Source organism: Monodelphis domestica, chromosome 3 (assembly GCF_027887165.1).
Source record: "Monodelphis domestica isolate mMonDom1 chromosome 3, mMonDom1.pri, whole genome shotgun sequence".
NCBI classification, from domain to species: Eukaryota; Metazoa; Chordata; class Mammalia; order Didelphimorphia; family Didelphidae; genus Monodelphis; species Monodelphis domestica.
Window position 1 is genome coordinate 55762470 of NC_077229.1, and position 12318 is coordinate 55774787.

At 42.8% G+C, this 12318-nt stretch overlaps 1 protein-coding gene across 2 annotated transcripts in view; it reads right to left on the minus strand.

Moving 5' to 3' along the window:
* The window catches only part of STX2 (syntaxin 2), a 52412-nt gene extending 40297 nt beyond the window's left edge, over nt 1-12115 (minus strand). Inside the window, exon 1 of one of the 2 annotated variants that reach the window (XM_007489617.3) lies at nt 11958-12115. In XM_007489617.3, coding sequence (XP_007489679.1) covers nt 11958-11987 — 30 coding nt within the window. In that variant the 5' untranslated portion in view covers nt 11988-12115. Of the gene's footprint in view, nt 1-11441; nt 11754-11957 lie in introns of those variants that run through there. The other variant, XM_007489618.3, reaches the window with a different exon arrangement.
* Between the last annotated feature and the right edge of the window lie 203 nt (nt 12116-12318).

The following is a 12318-nucleotide window of genomic DNA, read 5'->3' on the forward strand; positions in this document are numbered from 1 at the left end:
ATGGAGGAGAATCTAAGTTCTCCAAGGCTATGCCAGCTGAGCAGAGTTTTTACAAAGCTTAGAGCTCTTTTACAAAGGCTCAACAATGGGAAGACTACCCACAAGATGTTTTATTTTGTTACAGCAAATCCTGAAACCATTTGTTAATGCTGACAGGAGCTGTGATCTGCAGGGGTCAAAGACCTGCCTACCTCAATGAAATGTCAGGGTTTTTATGTATCTACAAGTATTTTATGATAAATCACTAGTTAAGTAAATAAACTGGGGATAGATCGAGAATTGCTATTTCTCCAGTTATACACAATGAAAAGCCACAAGACTAGGGAATATGTCAATCAAGTGACAAGTACTTATCCTCTACTTAGTATGTACCAGACACTGTACTAGGTTGTTCTGGAGATAACCAAAAAAAGAAGAAAGAAACTGTTCTTCTCTTCAGGACGGCCTAGTGGATAGAGTGCTGGACATCTAGTAAAGAAGACATTAATATGAATCCTTGACTCCTAACTTACTGGCTGTGTGACCTGGCCAAGTCCCTTAATGCCTCAGCTTTCCCAACTAAAAAATGGAAGAGTGGGAATTAAATGAGATAAATCCATGAGGTGCTTCATAAACCTTAAAGTGATTATTATTGCATTCAATAAGGGATTAAACATGTATGGACATAAGCATATATAAAACATACATGAATAAAAGACATATATTCAATGTTCAGAATGTTCCAGACACTGTGCTAAGTACTAGGGATAAAAATACAAAAAATCAGAGAGCCTCTCTCTGCCTTTCAGGGACTCCGATTCCAAAGTTTAACAGGGAACAATCCCACGCAGAGGGAAGTGGCAGTCAGAGAGAGGGCTGGGAGTGGAGTCCTGGGCGACTGACTGAGATGGAGCTGCCAGTCATGGTGGTGGCCCAATCCCAGCACTAGAGATGAAAAGCAGGGGCTGGGATAGAAGTATTTGTTTTGGGGAGGCACAGTATGAAAGTGGCCAAAGAGCATCCAGACAGGACTGGGTCAAGCCTGATATAAGGGATTCTTATCAGCTAGAAGCAAGCCCACAGCCCCAAGGCAGAGCTGGGGGGAGGTTTGGGCCCAGCAGCACAGTAAAGGCGGCCAATAAATCCATAAAGACAATATCATCTGGGGGAGGAAGGAGGGATGAGGAAAGGCTTGATGTAGAAGGCAAGACCAGCTGATCCGGGAAGGAAATGAGGGCTTCTAAGAGGTCGAAGTGAGCCATTAATCTCCATCCAGGCCTGAGCCACAGCCTGTACCCTGGAGACAGGGGATGGGAGGCTTGTTTCCAAAGAACAGCGCGTTCCTGCAGTGTGGCAGGAAAGGGAGGAATGGCTAATAAGTCTGGAGCCAGAGTGTGGAAAAGAGACGCCTGGAGGCCAAGGCATGGAAGCTGGGGGCAGCCCGAAGAGAGAGGGGAGAAGGGCCAGGTGAGAGAGGGAGAGGAGGAGGCTGTGGAGGCAGAATCAGCAGATCAGAGCATGGCTCCGGAGCTCTGGATGGAGGGTCGGAAGGGAGGAAAAAACCGCCTGTGGGAGGACATTCAGTCCAAAACCTCAGACAGAAGTCGGTGCACTGCTGAGAGCCCTTTGAGAGTTTTCCATTCCATTCTCTTCCCAGCCCCCCCAATCCCAGGCACAATGAGGAATGAGGCAGTGGATGCAGAGATAATGACAACAGTAATAAAACAAATAACTGCCACTTCCAGGCTGGGCTATGGTTAGCAAAGTGCTTTACTGGTTATCCCACTAGAGCTTCACAACAAGCCCCAGAGACAGGGTGACTGAGGTAAGGCTGAGGGCTAACCAGCATCTGACTGGGACTCTGGGGCAGTGCCCCAGCCAGCAGGGTCAACCCCTCCCTCTCACAGAGCTGGCCAGGAGGCCCCTGGGGCTGGCCTTCTCCCCTCCCCAACCCTCCCATCCTCCAGGGACCACTTCCCTCAGAGGGCAGCCTAAGATCTGTTTTCATATTTATAAATAAAGTTTTGTTGTCTTCAAAAATATACCAACTGCTCTGCTCGTGGCCCTCTCAAAGGCAGGCAATCAATCTGCAGAGTCTGGGGCTAGACTGTGTGTTTCTATCTCCAGCACTTGGCACACTCTTGGCCTTCAGTAAATTCTAGCTCAGTAGCAACTGGAGAGAGGCTGGACTTGAAGACAAAAAGATCTACATTAAAATCTGGTCTCCTACAGTGACTCTGTCTTCCCTGGTTTCCTCATCTGTAAAATGGGGATAATAATGGCACCTACCTCTCAAGGTTGATATAAGGATTGTAAACTACTTGGCACAATGCCTGGCATAAAATAAGCACCACATAAGTGTTGGGGACAACTAGATGGTTCAGTGGATAGAGCATGGAGCCTAGAGTTGGAAAGTTCAAATCTGGCTTCAGATATTTCCTAGCTGTGTGACTTTGGACAAGTCATTTGACCCCTATTGGCAGAGAAGGCAGCTGAGTGGCTCAGTGGATGGAGTGCCAAGCCTGGAGTGAGTAAGACCTGAGTTCAAATCCAGCCTCAGGCACTAGCTGTATGGTACTGGGCAAGTCACTTAATCTCTCTGCCTTAATTCACTTGACAAGGAAATGACAAATCATTCTAGTATCTCAGTCAAGAAAACCCCATGGAAAGAATGGTCCATGGAGTCACAAAGAACTGGGCATTACTGAATGACAATAACAAAAGGGTTGGCTATTTTTACTATTATTAAATCTGGCTTCACCATTTACTAACTGTGCTTCAGTTTCCTCATCTGTAAATTGGAGATAAAAGCACATCCTCAGGACTGAGGATTGTTGTCAAGTTTGAATGAAGTCCTATTTGTAAAACTCTTAGCACAGTGTCACAGAGTAGGTACTTAATAATTTTTTTTAAATAAATGCATTTCACTGATTCTTTCCCATACACTCCTCTCTAATCTGTAAGCCTCCATTGTAAAATGAGGATAGCAGCATCCCACTCCAGGGCTGCTGGAAGACTCCAAAGAGATCAGGCACATAAAGTACTTTTGCAAAGTACCTCACTGCACTACATAAATGTGAACTAGCTTCATTAATCTCATCATTTTCCCATGCAGAAGATAAGAGGGGAGATAATGCACAAAAACAAATCTCCCTTAAAGAAAGCTTCACTTTTTACTTCGACTGCATTTAGTCAGAGGACAAGCAGCCTTTATCCTCCCCATTCGGGAGAGGATCCCCACTAGCAGCACAAATCCATTCGCCAGATAATTCCTTTTCTACTTTCTTGGCTTCGTGCCCAAACTATGCCCTCTCTGTCCTCAACAAATCCCTATCTCTTATGTTGAAATTGCAGGCTTTTATAAAATGGCAGTCTAGGTACAACATGGTAAAATACAAGCGATTTGGGCAGATCCGTTCACAACATATGTGGAATAGATCCATTTTCATCACTGAAGTTCAAATACTGAAGCACAATCAATGTGTCATCAACTGGGGATGAAGGGTTTGGGCCTAGATCTGTGATTTCAATGATATGGGGAACTTCCAGTGTGGTATCTCCTTTCACCAATTCAAATTAGCAACTACTCTGTGCGACTTACTGTCAGAAAAGAGTTAGGGACCAGACGCATCCCAGGGAACATAGCCAGGACTGGGGAGAGGACACGTTTGAATGGATGCTGCTGGCTGTTGTTTGCAGAGCTTTATTTCCTGGGGAGCCATTTGGGAGCTTCCTCATTTTACAGAAGACCTTGAGGCCCAGAGGGGAGGCAGCAATTATTAGCATTCCCTGCTGCTGCTAGGGGCTGTGCTGAACACTGGGAATATTCAGGAATAAAGGGCAAAAGGCAGTGCCTGCCCTCCAAGATCTCCCGGTTCAAGCAAGCAAACAGGGACAAATAAGCTATGTTGTTGTCTGGCCTTTTCAGTTATGTCCAATTGACCGCATTTGGGGTTTTCTAGAGTAGTTGGCCATTTCTTTCTCCAGCTTATTTTAGAGATGACGAAACGGAGGCAAAAAGGGTGAAGTGACTTGTCCAGGGTCACCCAGCTAGTAAGTATCTTCGGCCAGATTTGAACCCATGAAGATGAGAAGAGTCTTCCTGACTCTAGGCTTGGCACACCAATCCCTATGCCCCAAACAAACTATATACAAGATAAAATGGAGATAACTGACAAAGGGAAAACATTAGAATTAAGCATGATTTAGTCACAGAGCTAAAAGGCAACTGAACCAGGCAGAATTTGAAGTTCTAAGTCTAGAGTTTTTTTCTGCGGCCAAGATACATGTACATTAATTTGTCAAAATTGAAGAAAAAGAAATCCTTGCAACTTCATTAAATGCAGTCAAGAGTATTTTTTTAACTACTACTAAATCACAAGCCTAAATACATTTCTTTCCAATATTTTCTCTTTGTTTTTGAACACTGTAATGGAAATTTCTGAGTATGATGTATGAAACAACTATCTCCTAAGAATTAAAAACAAGTATTACATAGAGAGTAATGGAGAATTACAAAGTGGGTGTGAGCACAGCCAGAGAGAAACTCCAAAGAAGGGCAGTGAAGACAGATTGCATAAGAATAAGATAAGATTGCATAAGAATAAGAAAAATGGGTCAATTTTGAGATAAGAGCAAGGGAGTAGCACACTGGCTAGAGTGCCAGGTCTAAAGTCAGGGGACCTGAGTTCAAATCTGCACTCAGATGGTGACTAGCTATGGGACCTGGGCAAGTCACTTAACCCTGATTAGTCCTTTGCTCTTATTTCTAGGACAGAAAGTAAGGGGAGGGGGGGGCAAGGGAAGAGAGGCAGATGCCCACTAGGGCTCCCCTTCACTTGGTGCTACCATGATATCAGGGGAAAGTAAGGGAGGCCTCCAAAGCATTCATTCAGTAGACCTCTAGTAGGGATCTTTAAGGGAATGAATGAGCTATGATCTCTTATGCTGGGTAGTCTTCTTAATGGATTCTCTCCATATAAATATTGAACATGTAAGCATGATGGACTTAAAAGGGAAATAAAGAATATAATAATACTTTAGGAAGTTAAATGAGATTCCATTGATATTAGAACATTACCTGGCACAGGCACTCCCAAATTGGAGCTAAATGCTGATGGATTTTTTTTTATACATAAAGTCTCTTAATTCTTTGATTCTCTAAGTACCTGCATCTCACAGAACAGGCATTAGGTTTTAAAACAATAGGATTACCAAGTGGAAATTTATTTCCCAGAGGTTAAGTTCTAGGCCTTTCTTTTTAAAGAAAGGAAGAAATAAAGGAAGACAAACAGGCCAGGACATGTTTATGAATGCTAAAGGGTACCTGTGTTACAGTCAACAAGAAGGAAAAACTCCTGTGCAGACCCCTTTGGGATTCCCTCATTCAATGGTAAACAAAACTCTGCGAAGGTAGAATTAGGTAACCTTGAAAGAAATTTGAAACATGCCTTTAAAGCTTATTCTTTCCAAGTAAAATAAGTAAAATAACACATTAAGAAAAAATATGGTATTTTAAAAAATTTCCAAAAAAATGTTCAGAATGTTTCTAAATCTTAATATCGTTAACTTCATTTGAAAGCTGGACTTTTACTGGGAGTTGTTTTTTTTTCCCTTTGCTTTGAATTGTATCTCTATTAGTCTGGCTCATTCAGCTAGTTACAGACCTGTACTTTCATGTTACAAATGAAAATACCTATTTCACCATTTCCTGGGGCTTTCAGGAGTAGTGAGCACCATGGATTTACTAAACAAGGTCATATGATTGGATCTTTTGAAACAAGAAAAGCAAATACTTTGGAAATAATTATCATCTAGATGAAAAGCTTAAGATTTACATCGTCATTAAAATTTGTTTCACTATCTTTCCAATATCACTCTTACTATTTCTTATTCCTTTTTTTTTAACCCTTACTTTCCATCTTATAATCAATACTGTGTTGGTTCCAAGGCAGAAGAGCAGTAAGAGTTAGGCATTTGGGGTTAAGTGACTTGCCCAGAGTCACACAGCTAGGAAGGGTCTGAAGCCAGATTTTAATTTAAGACCTGCTGGCTCTCTATCCACTGTGCCATCTAGGTGGCCCCATATTTCTTATTTCTTAATCTTATTCTATATGTCTGCTTGATCCAAAGATTTAAAAAAAATTAAGAGACTTTTAAAGAAGATACTTAAGATACAGATATATATGTGCATATATGCATCATACATGTATATGTAAATATATATAAAACATATCAACTTTAAAAACGGCATTTCGTTCTTGTCTCCTCTTTTTCATCCATCATAAGAGCTATGAGTGCAACAATCTGAAAGATCCCTCCAACAACATTTCTCCTAGAATTATCCATCAAAGATATTAGTCAAATCCTCAGATATCCATCATATTCCTCATAGGCAACTAACTCCCCATTAGTCAATGTGGAAAGGATTTCATCCATATGGATATGTCCCCTATACTCTAGCAAATCATAATCCCCCCTCTAGTGTGACAAGTTTTTCAAGAGATGCTGTGGCCCCAAAATCATCCCTCAGAAGCCAATCTGCAAGTAATCGTTGACAAACATCCAGGCTGTTCTTCTGGTGGAAAAAAAAATTAATTTTTTTGCAAACGATCAAACGGGGTAATGTAAAAAATAGACTCGAATACAGGACTACAATCCCCATGAGCCTTTGCTCCACTTCCCCAGAATGCCTTGTAATCTCACCTGGGCCGAGATCAAGAAGGTATTTAAGCTGATTCAAAGGCTTTTGAGGCTCTCTTGGCTCTTTTGGACTTCCGTTTTGGAGCAGAGGCGTCTCTTCCGTGATGTGAGGTTATTTTGTCTAGGCCTTTGGCCTAGGCATGTGTTTTTTCTTATCCTGTATTTTCTTTAATCTTTAACCTTTAATAAACCTCTTAAAAAAATATAATACTCCTTGCAGAGAGAAACTAATTTCTACCTGCCTCAGTCTCCCCATATTCCCTAAATTTTAATCTTTACACTGGCAACAAACATACAAACCATTGCCAGGTCTGTCCTCAAAAGGTTTGGTATAACCTTCAATAGCTGGAACTCCCCATATATACTGCAGAAACCTAGAATTACCTTTGTGAAGCAATGAAGGTGGACTTTGGTGAAGAATGAATACGGCATTCTCCACATTCAACTGTCCATAGTATCACCAAAATATGTTTTCTATTCTACAACAGCCACTTATTCATACAAAGGCGTAAGTAATGATATCTTAAAATATTTGGTCTTAATGACAATACAAATTCAAGATACTTAGTGGTACTTAGTGATAAAGATTAACTTTTCTAACTGGAACATGGTTTATGAGAATGTAAGGATATAAAAAACTGCATGGAGTAAAGGTGTGAAGCTCCTTGATGGATGCCGTCAAATGAAAAATTTCATTAAACTTCTAGAGTTAAATACATAAGCCCAGAGGAAATGAAAACCTTTCAAATCCAGCAATCACAGTACAGTACTGATGTCAGGGTTGTGTTTTGCTTTTCACATTAACAAAGAAACATCTAACACCTTAAAACTCTCAAAAGGCTATTTGAAGACAAATCGAATCTCCACTTATGGCATCACAATTATACACCCAGAAAAGCAAACTAATTCTTATGCTCCTTTAGAATAGTTTAACAGGCAACTTTTTCTCAGCAGAATCATTAAAATGTTACAGTGCTAACAACTAAATGAAAGGAAGCATAGTAGTAGATCAAGCTAGTCTGAATCTGGGAGAAAGGAGTCCAAGCTTCCCCTCAGACACCTATTATCTGTATGACCTTGGTAGTAAAGTCACTTTACTTATCAATGTCTCTATCCCCCAAGTTCCCCAACATTCTAAACTGCAGAGCAGCTACCATTGGCACTGGCAGGAGTCCTCTACAGGAGTCCCCTGTACTAATAAAATCACAAATATGTTCCCAAAACAATCACAAAATTCACTAATGCTAAAACCTCAAGTTTGCAGGTTTCTTTTTATGTAATCCCATGCATTTTGTTATTACTGATGGCAGTCACAAAGACATATTTAGTGGCCCAAATTTGTTCTTAAACTTTGCCTAAGGGAGAGCACCAATTGGCATTCTTCAGAAGGACAGAAAAGCCATCTTCCCCTGCCATCCAGAAGGAAGTATACAGCATTTAGCACAGTCTGCATGTATATCTATCTGGAAGCAAACAGATATTCGTATGTACATATATAGTTCTGCAGAGATCCATGCCTTCATCCAACTATATACACTGGAATCAACTCTCAGAGAAAGTACTTAAAAGCAAAAGAAACACAAGGACTGGACTGCTCTAAAAGTTAACCCCTCAATGGCAGGTGACTTAGTGAATTAAAAGCCAGGCCCAGAAAAGGGAGGTCCTGGGTTCAAATAGGACCTTGGACACTTCCTAGCTACCTGGCTCTTGGCACTTTTCTGCCTTGAAACCAAAACATAGTACTGATTCTTAGATGGAAGGTAAGGGTTTGTTTTTTAAATAAATAAAATTTAAAGGTTACCTCTCATTATTCTATCAAGATTTATTTTCCTTTATGCCTTACAATGGATTAAGATGTGTCTTTTGCCACAATAACCATTTCACTTTTTCTGCATCAATGAAAAGTGCTTTCTTTCATAAGTTAATGAAACCCAACTGATAACTAGTCACCAAGGCTAACAGATATAAATAAACAATATGTCATAAATGTTAATTGGCTGACTATGGGGAATGTCAAGATGGTTTATAATTGAGAAATGGAAAAAGAAAAGATGATGTCCTCATCAAAGCATTCAATCTAGCATGGGGAATATGTGTTTCCTAAACTTTTTTACAGTATGTACATAATTCTTATGTATGACTGACCTACAGTCTTCTAGAAACAAATCACAAAAGAAATTCTCCTCTCTTTAGTTTAATGTAAGTTTATATACTTACTAATATTCTCTGTATTATCAAAGGAAAACAAAAAGAGGAATAACAAAAAGGACAGTTTTAGAGAATCCTAAAAACACTTGTATGAACTGACACAGAGTAAAGTGAGCAAAATCAGGAAGATAACACTAAAAACAATTTTGAAAGACTTAAGAACTGTGATCAATGAAATTATCAACCATAACTACAAGAGCTTTAGACATAGCTAATACAGAACTCTGTTTTGCTTGCCTATACCTAATTGTTAAAATGGTTTAGGTTGGTTTTGCTTTTGCTTTTTCAGTAGGATTGAAGTGGTAGAGAGCACAAAAAAAAAAATGCTTGTTAACTAAAAAATTAAATTTAACTTAAAAATAAAAGTAAAAATAAAAATGGCTAACACTTGGAAAGTCCTTTAAAAACAGAAATACTAGGGGGCAGCTGGGTAGCTCAGTGGATTGAGAGCCAGGCCTGGAGATGGGAGGTCCTAGGTTCAAATCTGGCCTCAGCCACTTCCCAGCTGTGTGACCCGGGGCAAGTCACTTGACCCCCATTGCCTAGCCCTTACCACTCTTCTGCCTTGGAGCCAATATACAGTGTTGACTCCAAGACGGAAGGTAAGGGTTAAAAAAAAAAAAAACAGAAATACTGTGCTAATGTTTATTATTTAATTTTTACAAAAAGAATGTGATCACCAAACATTTTTCTCATTGACCTAAAAAACTGACATTTTAGTACAGTTTTTCAAACCATTATTCCTATTTTAAACTTAACCAATTTTCACTCACATAGACATGCACATGCACACATGCTGTATCAATGTGATATACTGAATTCCTGTTAAATACAGAATACTATACTGGTTGCTATGTGAGGATAATGACCAGCTGTCAAGAAGCAGGCATATCTATAGTATACATCATTAAATTCTAGTACTTTTGCCAAACAAGTTATCAACAAGGGCACAGTAATTTTGAACAGCTAAATATATCTATGCCTAGGAGTGCATAAAGGACAGGGGCAGTTAGGTGGCTAAGAGGAAAACTGGCCAGACCTGGAATCAGGAGGTTCTGGGTTCAAATGTGGCCTCTGACAGGTCCCCTTGATGTGAGATCCTGGGCAAGTCACTTAACCCTGTTTGCCTAGCCCTTGCCCTTCTGTTTTAGAGTTGCTACTACCACAGAAAGTAAGGGTTAAAAAAAAAGTATATAGAGACAGTGAAGAAGGGCGGGCTCAAGTCCTAGCTCTTTGATGAAACCTTCCATTATGCCAGCTCCCTTCTCTGAATTTACATTATGGATTTTAACGGCTCCCTATACCTATCTGTCTTGTTTCTCCAACTACACTGCTGGCTGAGAGCAAAGACCCTGAAAGATTTTTATTGTGGTTTGGAAAAGGAAATGTATGAGGGTTCAGGAGCCCTGTTTTCCAGACACCAGGGTACAATTAATTTATATCCCAAACCTGTCTACAGATTCACAAAATACCAAGCTACTTACTGTGGGTCTAAATACATTTTAAATTTATAGAGTTAAAGTTTGGAAGATGCCTTAGGGATAATCTAGTCCAACCCTCTCACCTGATGAGGGAGGAAGCTGAGGTTCATAAAGAAGTGACACACTCAAAGTCACAAGCAGTAATTCATGTTCTTTAATTGAAAATCTAGGGTATCAATTTGGGTTTTTAAAGTGGAACATATAACCATAAAAAAAATTTTTTTAAGTGCGATATACCTCAAAAGAGTCACCTATAGAATTTAAAGGGACTCTCTCAGCCAGTATAATCATATTATAACTAGAATCTAATTATCTTGGCTGGAAAAATATCCCTGCTATCTAGTCCCTCCCAAAAGTGACCCAAAATTCCCTAGGCAGCATCAGCCAAAAGTGATGCCTTCATTTAAAGACTTCCAGTGGAGCAGAACTCACAAGGCAATCCAATTTACTTTTGAGTGGTTTTAATTACACACTTATAACAGATTTAGACAGAACTATTAGGATCTCAGAGTTCAAGTCTAACTTTTTCAGAGGAGGAAATTGAGGTCCAAGGAACGGAGATCACACTAGTTGTAAGCATCAGACTTTCAATCTTTGTCTTGTGACTCTATTCAGTTAACAAGCATGTATTGAACACCAATTATGTGTCAGAGGCTGTTCTAGGACCTGGGGACAGCACACACAACAAAACTCTCAAGGAGCTCCCAGTTTAATTTGGAGACTATACATTATTATGGCCATACCAAACCTGCAAAGCAGAAGTCGAGTCAGGTCAGAGAGAGGGAAGAGGGCAAAGGGGCTCGCTCACTCTCCAATGGAGGTGGGGGATGGAAGCATCTAAGAAAACTGGGTCCACATGGGCACCACAGAGTGGGTGGAGGGTCTTGTCGGAGGGAAGGGGATGGGCAAAGGGGCTCACTCTCCAGTGAGGGGGGAGGAACTAGGTCCATTTAGGACCTGCAGAATAGATGGTCATCTCAAAGGGCAGCACCTAAGTGACACGGTCCACCCAAGCCCCACAGAGTGGGTGGAGGGTCATCTCAGAGGAAAGGGGCGGGAAGAGGGACTTACTCTCCAATGAGGATAAAAGGGGGGCAGCATCCGAGTGGCTCGGTCCGTCCAGGCCCTATAGAACGCATAGAGGGCGATGGCAGAGGGGCGGGCATTCGCTGGGAGGTCATAGGGACCTGGGAGGCCTCTCGCAGCGGGGTCCTCAACATCTCCGTTGCACTCCTGGAGGGGCCCGGTCCGGAGGCCGACCCCGCTCCTCTAACGGACCGGGGAGGACGCGAGCCCGCCCAAGGCAGCCTCCTGCGCCCGCTTGCCGCTGCCCTCCGCGGGACTCTCCCTTTGCTTATCGGGACTAGCAGAATGGGGCGCCGGGCTCCAGATGTGCGGGGTCGGCCGGCCGGGGCGTCAGAGCCCCGCGCGCCCTCCACCGGAGGACCCCACCGAGCCGCTCCTTCGGAGGGGCGGGGAGTGCAGCCGCTCCGCGGGGGATCCTTCCCCTCCTCCCCTCCGACGCCCCTCCCCCTCCTCAGCCAAGACGAAGTCGAGCCCTCCCCCGCCAGACCCCCGCCCGCTCACCGCTTTCAGGTCTGGCAGCCGGTCCCTCATCCCGCCCCGGCCGGCTCAGCGCCCCCTGACGCCCCGGGCCGCTCTCCCGGGGCCGCCGCGCTACGCTCCGCTTGGCTCCTCCGCTCCCTCCCTGCCGCCAGCCACCCGCAGCCCCCGCCCCGGCCCGATGCCACGGCAACCACCGCCAGCCCCCGGTCTGCGCATGCCCGACCGCCCCGCCGGCTGTCCCCACCCCAAACAAACCGCAGCGGAGCCTGCCTAAGGGCTGCAAGCTGAGGGGCGGGGGCGGGGCTGGGCTGATGTTCCCCCCGCGGGCTTGCCTGGGGGGAGCTGGGCGCCCCCTGAAGGGAAATGCCGCTTCTTTATCGTC